General features: G+C 38.7%; 1 protein-coding gene across 4 annotated transcripts in view; it reads right to left on the reverse strand.

Annotated features, from left to right (window-relative positions):
* Positions 1–16,317, reverse strand: part of stambpl1 (STAM binding protein-like 1) — a 44,839-nt gene that overhangs the window by 16,964 nt on the left and 11,558 nt on the right. For all 4 annotated transcript variants that reach the window (XM_087276066.1, XM_087276068.1, XM_087276065.1 and 1 more), the window contains exons 5-7: positions 12,464–12,559; positions 12,062–12,371; positions 6,434–6,558 (exon numbers count right to left, since the gene is read on the reverse strand). In XM_087276066.1, coding sequence (XP_087132192.1) covers positions 6,434–6,558; positions 12,062–12,371; positions 12,464–12,559 — 531 coding nt within the window. The remainder of the gene's footprint in view (positions 1–6,433; positions 6,559–12,061; positions 12,372–12,463; positions 12,560–16,317) is intronic.

Here is a 16,317-nt window from a genome sequence, read left to right on the forward strand (position 1 = left end):
AAGGAAAATTAGTAAACTATTATTATAAATAGTTTAAAATATATATATATATATATATTTTTTTTTTTTTAATAAAAAGTTGAAAGTTTTTTGTGATGGAGGACTTCCGGTGGCGCGCGCTGCAAGATGGCTGCTCGGCACTGAGCTCCTTACAAATACCTCCGATTATAACATTTTTTTTTTCTTCAAATTGAGGATAAATTCCTAATTAAAATAGAACATCAACTCCTTCTAAAGAATGGCAACTAGTAAAAAGACGATGTCTCCTCAAAAACAAGCTACAGGAAACAAACGACTAAAAACGCTTGATGACGACGTGGCCTCCATCGTCAGCCATGCAATCGAAGCGCAGCAGGAAGCCTTGCGTGAAATGGTCTTCGGCATGTTAACAGAGGCAATAAAGTCCGCTCTTGCTCCTTTCAATGACTACATTAATGAAAATGGAACTGTTCTTCGAGCTATAAAAGAAGAAATAGGCTCTCTGGGTAAGAACATGGCGTCGATAACATCAAAAGTAGATGATCTACAAGGAAACCTTCGCAAAACTAAAAAAGATACAAATCATTGCTTGTCTCAGCTTGACCAAATACAACGAAAATGCACGGATTTGGAAGATCGCTCACGACGCAACAATATCCGTCTGGTCAACTTACCTGCGGGAATGGAAGGAGACGACCCTATCGGCTTCCTTCAGAAAACGCTCCCTAAATGGATCCCGGACCTGTCAGGGCGTTCAAATCCAATAGAGATTGACAGAGCTCATCGAGTCTACTCGAATTCTAACTCAAACAGATCACGAGCGATGATCTTTCGACTCCTTCGTTATCCGGACAGGCAGGCCATACTTCAAGGTGCACGTAAAGCAAAGCCCACACTACCCGGAGGAGCGCGTCTGGAATTCTATGCAGATTACAGCGCCGCGACCGCACAGAAGAGAAAAGCGTTCTCGGCCGTCAGATCCAAACTCCAACAAAAAGGTGCGGAAACTTTTCTAATTTACCCAGCAATACTGAAAGTCTCATTCAAAGGCCAAAAATACTCGTTTGAGACGCCGGATGAAGCCGAGAAATACATCGAGGGACTGGAGCGAACAACGTCAGCGCCGGCTCGCAGGTCTTTATATCCTCAGCTCCAGGAGGCAATGGAGGAAACCGATTAAGGAGACAATATTGGACTTAGCAACACTTAAATGACATGATTAGAAACATTTCTTAGCCCCCTAAATGACCAAATTATACGGTAAACAACTATTACTATTAATATTATTATTTTGTTTTATTGGTGTTTAAAGTTACGGTTAGATATTCATGATACTAATTTTATTTATTTAATACTATTTATTTTATTATTATATATATTTTTACTATTATTTGTTATGTTATTTATTTATTTTAGTTATTTATTTTATTATTTTTTATTTATTTATTTTTATTGATTTATTTTAGTTATTTTTTTTGTCGACAAGGTGGGGGCTAAGTTTCTTGGTTTAAGATTGGAACAGCCCGAATTCAAAACTTGTTACATGTTTAAATAGAGTTGATGCTGATACACTGATGGTTGTAACGTTCCTCAGCTGTTTAATATCAAGGAGGTACTGGAAGGCGAATAGTGTTAAGACATTGCCTCGCGATCGCCACAGACGCTCGTTATTGAGGGGGTTAGGGAAAGGGTGGGGCACTCAGGAATAAAATACGCAGAAATTTTTATATTCTTTTCATATATATCCACGAAATTTCTATGTTTAAATTGCACCTACTACTACAATCTTTACATGTTTATTTGTGAAAGCTTTATGTTCAGAGATTATGGTTAATTTGAATATTATGTCTCTTAACGTCAGAGGGTTAAACTCTCCTAGTAAACGGACTAAATTTTTAGATTATCTTCGCAGGAAAAACATAGACGTTGCACTTATCCAAGAAACCCATCTAAGGATAGCAGATGTCCAGCGATTACAAAACAAACACTATATTCCTATAGTATCTTCAGGTTATAACTCTAAAAAGAGAGGGGTGGCAATATTATTTAAAAGAAATCATACTTTCAGTATTGAAAATTTAGGATCAGACAATAATGGTAGAATGGCATATTGTTGTACTAATATAGGAGGAAAGAAGCTAATGTTTGTCAATATTTATGCCCCAAACTCTTATGATGCTCCTTTTTTCCCAGACATTACAAAAACTCTTTTAGCCTATAATGAATATTCACTTATTATTGGAGGAGACATGAACACGGTAATGGACACCGTTTTAGATCGATCAAATCCTTCAATCCCAATGATACAACCCCAGTCTTCAAAAGCATTAAATTGGTTTACTAAAGACCTAAACGTGAGTGACACCTGGAGGTTGCTCAACCCTAATGTGAAAGAATACACTTACTTCTCACCAAGACATAAATCCTATTCAAGAATAGACTACATCTTACTATCTCCTATGATATTTTCATGTGTAAAGAACATTGAATTTCTACCACAAAGTATTTCTGACCACAATGCAATAACAACATCGCTGCAATTTAGTACACTGACCAAACCCTCTAGATGGAGATTCAATACTCTTTTACTCAAAAACGAGGAATATATTTCACAACTGAGATCAGAATTAACTGAATTTATTAGCATTAATCAAAATTCTGTTTCCAACCAAGACATGTTTTGGGCCTCTATTAAAGGTTTTTTAAGAAATAATGCAATTAGTTTTTCTGCAAGGCTTAAAAAGAATTACCTCCAACAAATATCATCATTAGAAAAAAGGTGTGGAGAATTGGAGCGGGAATTAGAAAAGAAATTTGCAACAGAAACACAACAAAAATTAAAGGTAGAAAGAGCTACACTTAATGACCTGCTTAGACAAAGAACCGAATACTTGATGCACATCACAAAACATAAATACTACATAGATGGAAGCAAACCGAGCCGACTCTTTGCACTCACTTTAAAAAAACATGAGCAACGCTTTAATATAAATGCAATAAAAAACTCTGAACAGGTTCTCACCTCAAACCCCTCAGATATTAACAAAACATTTAAGAAGTTTTTTGAAAAATTATACTCTTCAGAAATACAAACTAACACGGATCATTTAGAAAATTTTTTTGAGTCTTTAAACTTAACAAAACTTTCTAAGGAAGATGCTGACAACCTAGATTCAGAAATAACTCTAGATGAATTACATAATGCAGTTAGGGATTTACATACAGGGAAATCTCCAGGTATTGACGGCATCCCTGGCGAATTATATCTAGTACTATGGGACTTACTGGGACACATTTGGCTACAAACAATAAACAAGGCCATAACCAAAGGCCATTTTCATAAAGATCTTAATACTGCTTTAATTACTGTTTTACCTAAACCCGAAAAAGATCTTTTTGAATGTTCCAACTATAGACCTATTTCTCTGATTAATGAAGATATAAAAATTTATGCTAAAGTTATCGCCAAGCGTCTACAATCAGTAATAAGTAAATTAATTCATCCAGACCAAGCTGGTTTTATAACAGGACGTTTAGCTTCAGATAATGTCCGCAGAGTACTACACGTTATAGCTGAATCAGGAAAGTTGAAAAAACCTAGTGGCCTCCTCCTTATAGATGCGGAAAAAGCCTTTGATCGCTTGGAATGGGGCTATTTATGGTACACACTGAAAAACTTTAATTTTGGCGATCAATTCATTAAGATGATTCAAACTCTATACTCTAACCCCTTGGCTAGAGTAACTACAGTGGGAATTATTTCAGACACTTTTTGTATTAAGAGGGGAACAAAACAGGGTTGCCCTCTCTCTCCTCTTTTGTTTAATCTATCAATAGAACCACTGGCTCAATTTATTAGACAATGTAAAAACATTACCCCAATTCAGTTAGGCTCATCTGTCCATTCTATCTCTTTATATGCTGATGACATACTTCTATTTCTATCAGATTTACAAAATTCACTACCCAATGCCCTCACAGCTTTAAATGAATTTGGAAGAATTTCTGGTTTCAAAATAAACTACTCTAAATCAGTTCTGATGCCCCTTAATCCAATTGGCCATAATGTTACTAATAATACTAATATAAAAATATCAACAAAAGTCAAATATTTAGGAATTGAGCTGAGCCCAACCTTACAACTCATACCTAAAATAAACTATATGTCAATTTACAGTAAGGTTGAGGCTGATATCCAGAGATGGATGCGCCTACCCTCATCACCACCAGCCAGAATTTCAACAATAAAAATGAATATCTTGCCCAGAATTAATTTCATAAGCTCCATGCTTCCCCTCCCTCCACCTCCAAACTATTGGAAAAAGTTAGACTCGATTTTAAACAAATTTGTTTGGAATGGAAAACGTCCCCGTGTAAAATGGTCCACTCTCCAAAAAAACAAAACAGAGGGTGGATGGGCCTGCCCTAACTTCAAATTATACCACTGGTCATTTATTCTGCTCTCAGTTGTGAAATGGTTCGAACCTGATATGCAATGTTCTTGGAAAGAAATAGAAAAAGACCTTATTTTTCCAACACGTCTGCAAGACTTTCTGTTCTCAGGCTTTAACCATAGGAAATGTATATTGCGCTATGGACCTATTTTATCCTATACCCTCCAAATTTTTAAAAAGGTAGAAACTTATTTTCCTTCCAGAACCACCTGGCATAATCATTCTCCTCTGTGGCACAATGTGAACCTACTTTCTGGTAGACAACCTTTTAATCAACCATCATGGGCCAATAAAGGTATTCTAACACTAAAAGACATAAATGGAGAAAAATCTATTTTAGATTTTCAAGAGCTGGTTAACAAATTTAATATATCTCCCAACACTCTTTTTATATATTTTAAAATAAGGGCAGCACTAAAGGCTCATAAGACACCATGGGGTAAGGATCTTCATACCCACCCGATTGTGAAATGGATATATAATGCTCCAAGAAAAGGAACTGTTTCCTATCTCTACTGCTGTCTTTCTAATATTAATGCACATAGTTTCTCAAAAGAAAGACTATGGCTATCTGATATGTCTCGACCCAATACAACTATCGATTGGGAAACTGTATGGCATAATACATTCCACGCTTCCACAAACCCTAATCACCAGTTTATTCATTTTAAAACTATCCACAGGGCATATTTAACCACACGTATACGACATATCATAGGTTTATCTCCAGATCCATATTGTAAGTTCTGTGAACCACAGCGTCCAGATACCTTTTTACATATGATGTGGGAATGTCCGGAGGTACAAAAACTTTGGGATTCGGTACTGGACATTTTATTTAAAGTTACAAAAATTTGTTTCCCCAAAGACCCTATACTGTTACTATTGAATGATAACTCTCAATTTCCCTTAAATGCAAAGATCCGTAAATTTTGGTTAGCTGCTTCAACTGCTACAAAGAAAATGTTGGTACAAAGGTGGAAACCTCCTCATGATCTCTCAGTTAAGCACTGGTTACATTCATTATTGGAAATACTATATCTGGAACTGTCATCAGCACGGATCAACCATGCCAAAGTGGACATTCTTACGGCATGGAAAATCTACATATGCAACGTCAAAGAAATCTTGGACACTTAACCCTCATCTGATGCTATGGATGACAACTTAATGGAAATTATCTAACAGCTTGGTCTAAACTATAGTTATTCTGTGTTTCCTGATGTGCGTATAATGGGGTGGGGGGGTGGGAAATATATATGGGGTTATATCTGTTAAAAGTATTTTGTTATCTGATTGTAAAAATTGTATATTCTCACTATCGGAAATAAAAAAAAAACTGAATTACAAAAAAAGTTTTTTGTGATGGATTGTTGGTGATGGTATGGGTTTTGGTCAGATTGGGTAACAATACATAAACAAAGTAAAATTAGAACTTGTTTAAAAAGACCTAATCAATATTTCAGTAAATTTAAGACTTTTTAATGCCTAAACTTTAGATTTTGGAATTTAAGACCTTTTAAGACTCGGAATCCCTTGTGGCCATGTTAAAAAGATGAGACTAAAAATAAAGAAAACCTCCACTTATTTATGACAAATCTAAGAAAAAACAAATCACTCATCAAAACTAATCACTACAGATTAAAACAATTAAAAAATGGTGTTTGTTGAAAAAGACACTGCAATACTGTAGTATTACAGCAGTATTTTCCTATGAATAGTATCACTATTTCATGTGTGGTGAAAGAATGAGGAAGTCACATTTACATCTAGTGTTTAAACTGATTGTGTAACACTACTTTCACAGTAAATGAGAATTGCTGCACATAAAAAGGTTAAATGATGTTTACAACTGACCTTCAGCACTCCCTAAACCACATTTACACTCACTTCCAGGGAAGTATCAGCATAAATCAGGAAATTCAGCTTTGGTTATCACTCGATAAAAGGGATCTCACTCACACCCACAGAGAAATGGTTTGCTCGGTCTGAGGACTTACCAGTTTTCCACAGAGAACTCCACACGTTTCAATTCCTCTCGCTGTGTTACTGTCTGCCAGCAGAAGGAACCTGTAAGTCAGGTCTCGTGGGATTAAAACCCGCCTCAGGCCTTCCACGCGCTGATCTAAAACACACAGAAACATATTGTAGTACTGCTAATAGTGTAACACAAGTACTGCATAATCTAGAACAGCAAAATACAACTTTACAGAGTTATTAGAATCCTGATGGAGTTTATTTTGCATTAATGAATGTTGAAATATATATTGTTCATCTCGTAATAGTGATTTATCTAATTCCTAATTCTTTAAAAAATAGCAACAGTTTATTTATTAGATTCCAATAAATCAACTGTTGCTATTTGTTTAAGAAATTAATAGTTATGTTAAGCAAAGTCGCATTCAATTGATAAAAAATTATAAAAGAACTACAAAAAAGTCTGTAAAAATGTTCAAATTCAAATTCTGAAAAAAATAAAAAGATTATAAATAATCAACTCAAAAACAGAAAGCCTGCAAAAAAATAAAAAATAAAAAATTTCCACCAAGTTTTCTAAAAATCAATAAATAAATGAATACATTTTACAAGAGTAACATGCTCAGTGCCAAGACAAAAACTGTTGGGGTTTTAACACTGGCTGCAAGATATTGGAAAAATCCTATATTGCAATATTTTTTGCAAAAATAAACATCGCAATTTGAATACAGTCTCTCAAGATGTTTTGAATAGCTCTGTTTGTTTGACAGTTTCTTTAGAGTCTAACAGTATTCAGGTACAAAAATTAATCATCAACAAATGCGAAAAAAAAATAAATGAATAAATAAATAAATAACTTTCTTACTTTGCTTCATCTTGTTTGTAGTCGAAATTCTTAGATCAAGTAAAAATATTGTTTTGTTTTCACCTTCAGAATAAATAAGTCAAAATTAGGAGTTTTTCCTTTAAAACAAGCTCAATTATCTGCCAATTGAATAAGTCAAATAATCAAGTTTTGCTTTAAAATTTAGATATTTGGACTATAAACAAGACAAAAATTCCAAGTAAGATTTTTTCCCCCCAAAATAAATAATTACAATTTAAATATAAATATAATCTTTATTTCACCTCCAGCATCAGATTTTTTTTGTGCCCAAATGTTTTAAACCTTGATGAAATGCAGTGACCTTAATAACATTTGCAAATAAAAAACCTTCACTCTATTGTGGTTAAACTTAGCAGCAACTCTACAAATCACACGAGTTCTGTAGCTCCTGGTCATCTATAATTCAGACTCAACACTGCAGATCTTGTGATGTGACTATTGCAAATATACAGATTGCGATATCAATGCCAAACGATATATTGTGCAGCCCTACTTTATTGCTAATATGTAAATTGGAAAATCTATGGCTTTCACTGGGAACTTTTTGGCTCTCTGATAACCCGTGTTCCCTGATTAACAAGCCAACAGGGTTTTCAACAAAAATAACAAATAATATAAATAATTTAAGCACAAAATCAGTATGACTGGAGTAAAGACTTGCTTGTAATAATATTTCCCAATATTACTGTATTTTTTAATCAAATAAAGATAAAATTTGATATTAAAAACTAAAATATTAAACTTTTGGACTGCTAGTATCATAACATAATTGTCTTCATCACTCTGTCTTCCTCTCCAACAATCAGCCGGTGTGTGGTGTGCGGTCTGGCGCAATATGGCTGCCGTCACGTCATCCAGGTGGATGCTGCACACTAGTGTTGGATGAGGAGATTTCCCCCAATGTGTAAAGCGCTTTGAGTGTCTAGAAAAGCGCTATATACATGTAAGGAATTATTCTTATTACTGTTATTATTGTTATTATCATTATTATTATTATTATAAGTAAACAAATGAATTACTCGATTTTATAATAACATAAGATCAGCAGTCAAATAAAAAGTTTAAAGAGATACCTCTCAAAAATGTGAAAGTGTATTCATTCTCAAGTAACCTAGTATATAGGTGGCTAATTTTATCTATTAAAACATTAATAAAGATCATTAATGTGTATGCTCACAAAAATCTGGAGCCTCAGCTTCATGTGACATAATTAAATATATCAAACAGTAAGAATGAACAAAAAGACAATATTTCTAATTGAGTACCAATTTTATGATGGTTGTGTCCAGTATAAACAGAAGAATCATTTTGTCATCATGTGTCCTCTTTTGTAAACAAATGTGTGCAAGGGAACTGTCTTATACAATAGTGGAGGTTTTTCTTTTTGTGTCTGCTATAGATAAATCAGAGAGAGGTGTTTGTCTCTCACCAATTATATTACACACTACAATTACCAAACCCTTAAAAATCAAAACTTCTAGGTTTTCTCAATGTTTTTGTAATGTTTTATATATATATATATATATATATATATATATATATATATATATATATATATATATATATATATATATATATATATATATATATTTAAAGATGTAGCGTACACACACACACAAAAAAAATCTGAAAATTCTCACCCTCATATTGTTATGCCCTGGGGCCTTCGTTCGCACTCATCTTCGTAACTCAAATGAATATATTTTAGATCTGAACTGCTCTCCGTCCACACCAAAACGCTGAAAACGCACATCACGTGACCACACAGACACTCTCGGGCAAGTGCTGCAGCCCATCTACCCAGATGAGAGCTCTGCTAGTCGGACTTCTCATCAAGCATCTCCCGCTGGATCTAATCTCACTATATTTATTAAACGGGATATTTCATTTATCTTGTTGTCTTTATCTAACGACATATTCCCTGACTTTGGGCATTGGAATCTATTACTTGTTCTCAGGTAACGTGTTTTGGCTGAGCGCAAAGATAAGTTAATGATTAATGTAACCACGTACATTCTGTATATTGACTGATCGCTTGCCTTTATTTCCTATAATGTATAAACTTATTGTATGTTATACTTTTAAAATGGCCATTATCGATTCTTAAAACTGATACTCAGCAAAAGAGAGGCTGTGTTTCGTATTTTCACTGAAATTGAAAGGAGGCAGTTGTTATCGGCTCCGTTTTGTTATAAATATCCACACAGTGAAGATGACGCTCATCTTATGCAGCACGACGCCTCAACATGTCTGCTGTCTAAGTTGCTAATATTAAAATGAAAATAGGCAGTTCCTTAAATCATGTTTACATTTTATTGTTGAGAAAGTGAAACAACGAAGCCAGGGTGATGTGAATGAAGTTATAAAGTACACTGTTCCCTTTGAAGATTTACCCGTGTCCTCGGTATAGTCTGCTTTCCATATCAAACTGAGAAGAAGAGACTGCAGCCTTGATCAAACTTGCGAAGTCTGAACTTACAAGGAGAGAATGGAGGACTGAACTGTGCGTGTTAGGCTACTTAATATTCAGGAAAAGCCCCAATCAGAGAGGCGAACGTCTGCAGCCCCGCCTCCGTTTTCAGATGTCTCCGTTTTCCATCATCCACACTGAGACGGAGCAGCAGCGTTTCAGAATGAAAACGGCCTCTCCAGCGTTTTCGAAACGCTCCGTTTTCGGTGCTCGAGAACTCCGGCGTAGTGTGGACGGTTGGCGTAACCGTGGCAAAACTTATGCGTTTTCAAACTAAAACGCATTAGTGTAAACGGGGCCTTCATAAGCAGCAACAGTTGTCCAAAGTCCAGAAACAAAACCATCATCAAATGTTCCATGTGACTTCAATGGTTAAACCCATAAGCATACACAGCCCCAAGAGCACCTTTTGTGCACCCAAAAAACAAAAAAAAAACAACAACTTTGTTTTGCTTCTGCATCAGATCAGGGTGCACGTTTACAACGTACAATAAGGCACTTGCATGTTGTGCTGCTAACTTTAACAGGCAAATACCTTGTATGTTTAGCCAACAAAGTCATTTAATTTCTTTTTTTTTTGGAGCTTTGTATTTGAACCATTGAAATCACATGGAATGTTTTTACATTAGCCCCTTTCACACAGTGATATCAGTAATCATCTGAAAAATCTCTGGAACGACTTTACCAGTAAATTTAAAAAAGTGCTGTGCACACAGGCAAGGAGATTTCAGATTTTTTCCGGAAAAGAGCATTCACACATCCATTCCAAAATACCAGTAAATTCTCACATCATTAACCAGAAATGACCTCTAAACGGCTGGGCTTTTATGTGTAAACATATGAGTCTGGCTTTTGTTGATGATTTCCCTTTTATTTAAAGCTTTAGCATTTGTGCACCTGCATTGTCCAAGACATATTCAAAAGCAGAAGCGTGAACCGCAGCTAAATGTTTACACATTTGACTACATTACAAATTCTATAGATGAATAAGTATTGTGAACAACTTTGATGAAAACAAATGAAGGAACACTTTCACATGTCAAGATGTGCATAATATATGTGTGCTGGCGCTTTTATCAAGCAACTGAAGCAGAGTTTGAAGGTAAACAATCAGCGGCTTATCAAAAGCATTTTATCAATATTTTTTTTCCACAGTTGGCATCATTATTATTTGAATTGCTTATAACTTTTTATCAGAGTTTTGTCAGTATATTATTCAACACAAGATGTGTACAAGAAGTAATTTTTTTAAAGAGCACCTTAAAGGGTTAAGAAGGAACATAGAAAGGTATCAGACTAACATCTAGGAGCTAAATCTGTCAAGAAAAATATTCAAAGGCTTTTATTTTCATAAACAGTGCAGATGTGAATGCGTCTGAATGCTCTGATTGGCTGAAGTAGACGTCTCATGTCAGCGCATTCTAAACATGAACTCTTTGGTGTTATGCCAGGAGGTGCACCCGTGCTGTACAATGCACCTCTTCTGCTGAAATGTGCACCTATTAAATAAAGTTGATTCAAAAAAATAATAATAATACTGTTATGCCATTAATGAGAGTGACTGAGGTGAGTTTCATGACTGAAACCCTTCCCTTACGGAAGATATATTAATAAATAAGTAAATAGATTGACTTTAAAAACAATAGTGATAAGATTAGACAAATTGTTTAATGTGTGGTTTTGTTTAAAACAGCAACAACAATTTTACGTGTTCCATGTAGCCTAAATGTCTGTTTAAAACCCACCAAAAAGACTAATTTTAGGCTACACTACAGTCAGTATAATTATTTTACATTTATTTGTACACCTTGTGTCTGAGTCTGAGGGGTGTATTTCTCGGCACAACATGGCAATTTTACTTCTGCGTTTACTTAGAACAGCATTCTAGCAAATTACTGGTAATGTCACAATTACATCTTCCGAAGAATTGCCGAATTTACTGGTATTTTTAAAAAGAGTCTGTTCACACATAATCCCTTTCCAGAAAATTGCAGATAATTTTCAAGGTCTGTAAGTGTAAAAGGGGCTAGTATCTTTGGTTCCTTATCTAGACTTTGAACGACTTGGTACCATTGTTGTATATGGAGGATAAGAGAGCTCTCTGATTTCATCTAAAATATCTTACTTTGAGTTCTGAAGACAATCATTGGAATGATGTAATTGTTGGTAATTAATACCTGAATTTAAATGTATGTGTAACTAACCATCAGTAATAGAAAAGAAAACACACAACTGACTAATTATAGGGCGAAATATTAAATCATAACTTCAAGCAAATATGATCAACACACTTACTCTGTACAGCTGCTAAGGTGGCTGCCGGTTTGGGAATAGGGGCTGCTGGTTTGTTACGATTGGGGTCAAGGCGCACATGGTTTCTGGGGGTCTGGGATAAACAGGACCCGTCAGTTTGTTCAGGCACTTTGGGGCCAGCATCATCCCTCCGACTGGCCAGCTCCTGTCTACGCAGTTGGTCCTCAAAGTAACGGAACTGCTCAGACTCGATCTGCATCTTCCTGAGCTGTGCCACACGCTGCCGCTCTTCCTCCAGCATAGACATCTTCTGCAGTTGTGCACCACACATGTCAACGGCCATGGCTTGAGTCTGCATGACACATAGTTTATATTCACAAGAATGAATCTGATCTTAAACTAACAGGCATTAATTCAGCTGTGAATAAAGTGTGTCAAATGTACCTGACTCTTCAGATATTCGCTGTGTTCTTTGCTGTATTTCTCGTGGAGAAGTCTCTTTAATTGGTCCTTGCGTGGAAAAGCCACTTCCTGTAATTTCTGAACACAGAAGAACAGATAATGGGGAAAACATTAGGTGTCGGGTTACAGACAGCGAATACCAAATCAATATGTGCTAGCTAATGCTTTCAGGGACATAATGATTTTTTTAAAGCTGGGAAGAGAGACACTTAAACCAATTACTCATCTTTTTTGCCTTCAAGGACCACGAGAAAACATCAGTTTAAATCATTGGTTTAGAATTTGCAGCTTATATGATAAAACAGAAGCTATTTATATGCTAGTACTAGCGAATGAAAAACATTCAGCAAATATTTAGCACTTGATCATTCCAAAATTGCTCAAATCAAAGCTGATAACTCATAATGCTCTACAAATTCTGCCTCAATAAAAACATATCAAGTGAAAACATCAAGTAAGGGATAATGTACTCGGCACAAGGCCGCAGGCTGAATGCCTTAGTGTCTCATCAGTGACAATTTACAGCCATAATCGCACTGCGCTTATACAACAGTTGATGGCATAATTGTGTGCAAAAAAAGAAAAGAAAATCAAGAAAGAAAATCATCTGCAGCTGACGTGAGAACAGCAGAAACCAATTCTACTTCACCAAAGTTCCTTTAGAGCTTGTATTTTAATGATTCGCTAGCGTAATGTCTTAAGTGATGACTAAACAGCTGATTTTGCTCACATTTTAAAATTATAAGCCTGAATCTGCAGATATTTCCCAGTAAATTTCTGTTGCAATTGGGAGATCACAATAATTATCCACAAAATAGTCAAAGCAATGCAAACACTACCAGATTACTGTTGTGTTCTTCATAAGGAAAAATAGGTGGGGTGGGGATGTGGTGGGTTAATTGCAGCTGCTTGATAATGTCTCTGGGGGCCAAAAAAAATGTATGGCCCCTAAGAATCGTTCTAACTTCAATTAAATGTCTGTGACAAAAATGAAAGTAAATAAATAAATATTTTTTAAATAAATAAATGAAATAGAAATAGAAATGCAATATTATAGATGCTATATAATAATATAAAATACGTAAGTACATCCCTACGTCAGAGTAACAGTCGGAGTGAACGCACAATATACACATAATGTATCGCCTTTGAGGTTCTCATCACTGATAACCATGGTGACGGGCAAGAAAAGAAAATGCAAAATGTTGCGCAAGAAAAGAGGACAAACTGTAATTTTTTTCACTGAAGTCAAAGGCAAGCCGTTGTGCCTAGTCTGATGCGCTTGAAGTGATGAAAAAGCCAATCTTATGTGTCACTACAACTCAAAGCATGCTAAAGTCAATTTCTTAAGTCTTAAACTTAAGTGTTAAAAAGCCACTTACCAGTTTTTTTATTTGATCAGCTGTAGTTTACCACTATGCTGGGTTTTTCCTTCTACGTATAAGGGCTTAATATGTATTCTGTTGCCATCTTGTCTCTGAGGAAATTATAAATATTTAAAATAGGCACTATACTTATAAATAAACTGCATAGTTGCCATCTAAACAACTACAATTTAACTTAAAACCCTCAAAAGTACATTATGTTGTCCATCGTCAGCAATATTTGTCAAACTGTAGTACAACTGAGTAATACACAAGAGTGAAGGGTGAAGTGTCAGGGTTCGGGAAGGATGAGGGAGCGAGGACTCAAGTGCAAACAGGATGATTTATTGATAATAAAAATAAAACAAAATTAGAACAAAAACCACCCCGAGGGGGAAAAACATAACTATAAAACAAACACTCAAACAAACTTGGATGGGCTGGCAGGACAAACAGGACTGGATAGCACACGACATGGAAATAACGACGACGACGAACAGGCAAATGACTGAAAACATGAGGGGGATTATAAAGCAAAAAGTAAATTGACACACAGGTGAACATGACAAACTAATAATGAGTAAACAAGGAGGGTGGGACTAGACAATAGACGGGAGAGCGCATGACACAGAGAGACAATACAAGCCATGCGCTCACATAAAGCAACACTGAAGCACACGACAAAAGCACGTGACCACAATGTAAACACCAAGCCACGTGCTTTGACAAGAGACGCAAGACACGAGCACACGATAGATAAATACCTTACCGTGCGCTCACACATAAGCAACGCGCATGCTTCATCTCAGCGCCAACCAAAACTGAAACCAACTAGACGGAGGCGCCGAGAATAAAGCAGCGCGCTGCTGACAGAACAAACACAAACACTAGTACAAGAGCGCGCGCGTCTGAGGGACGCAGAGCGTGCGCGGCCACATCAAGTGGCAGCGCGCACACTCTGCGTACACCCACGACGGCGCGCGCGCGCACACAGAGACAGAAACAGGACCAGACGTGGAGTAGTGTCAGAGCTCTGCCACCAAAACAAGAATTTACAAGACCAAAGTGGCAGAACCCTGACACTAGCCCCCCCCAAAAGGGACGCCACCTGGCGTCCCTAAAGGGAACATCCAACAAGGTACAAGACAGACAAGAAACACTACAAGACAACAAAACTGGCAACATCAACAGACACAAGACAGGGAGGTGAACAGGCAAGACGACATGAAGGGGGGGAGGGAGGGAAGCCAAGCCAGACCCAAAACGACAAACAAGGGAGGGATGGGAGGGCAAGACAAGGGAGGATCAGTCCAGGGTGGGACCGGAGGAACTGTCCAGGGTGGGTCCAGCGGGTCAGGAGCCCCAGCAGGGAACCAGGGTGGAGCCGGTGGGTCCGTCCAGGGTGGAGGAAAGGAACACCAGGGAGGAGCAGGAGGGACGACCCAGGGAGAGTCTATCAGGGGAGACAAGGCAGGAGGTCGGTGGGGAGCCGGCTGGGCTGGAGGCCTGTGGGGAGCCGGCAGGGCTGGAGACCAGAGGGGAGCCGGCAGGGCTGGAGACCAGAGGGGAGCCGGCAGGGCTGGAGACCAGAGGGGAGCCGGCAGGGCAAGGCGCCGGGCGGGGACCGGCAGGGCTAGACGTCTGGTAGGTTCTGGCAGGGCAAGGAGCCGGGCTGGGGCCGGCAGGGCTAGAGACCAGAGGGGAGCCGGCAGGGCAAGGCGCCGGGCTGGGACCGGCAGGGCAAGGAGCCGGGCTGAAGCCGGCAGGGCTAGACGTCTGGAAGGTGCCGGCAGGGAAAGACGTCTGGTAGGTGCCGGCAGGGCAAGGTGCCGGGCTGGAGCCGGCTGGGCAAGACGTCTGGGTGGTGCCGGCAGGGCAAGGAGCCGGGCTGAAGCCGGCAGGGCTAGACGTCTGGTAGGTGCCGGCAGGGAAAGACGTCTGGTAGGTGCCGGCAGGGCAAGACGTCTGGTAGGTGCCGGCAGGGCAAGACGTCTGGGTGGTGCCGGCAGGGCAAGGGGCCGGGCTGAAGCCGGCAGGGCTAGACGTCTGGTAGGTGCCGGCAGGGAAAGACGTCTGGTAGGTGCCGGCAGGGCAAGACGTCTGGGTGGTGCCGGCAGGGCAAGGAGCCGGGCTGAAGCCGGCAGGGCTAGACGTCTGGTAGGTGCCGGCAGGGAAAGACGTCTGGTAGGTGCCGGCAGGGCAAGGTGCCGGGCTGGAGGCGGCTGGGCAAGACGTCTGGGTGGCGCCGGCAGGGCAAGGAGCCGGACTGGGACCGGCACTGAGCGGCGCTCTGGGGCTGGAGCCGACACTGGAGGGCGCTCTGGGGCTGGAGCCGACACTGGAGGGCGCTCTGGGGCTGGAGCCGACACTGGAGGGCGCTCTGGGGCTGGAGCCGACACTGGAGGGCGCTCTGGGGCTGGAGCCGACACTGGAGGGCGCTCTGGGGCTGGAGCCGACACTGGAGGGCGCTCT

This window comes from Danio rerio, chromosome 12 (assembly GCF_052040795.2).
Source record: "Danio rerio strain M-AB ecotype USA chromosome 12, GRCz13ab, whole genome shotgun sequence".
In the NCBI taxonomy this organism is placed as follows: domain Eukaryota; kingdom Metazoa; phylum Chordata; class Actinopteri; order Cypriniformes; family Danionidae; genus Danio; species Danio rerio.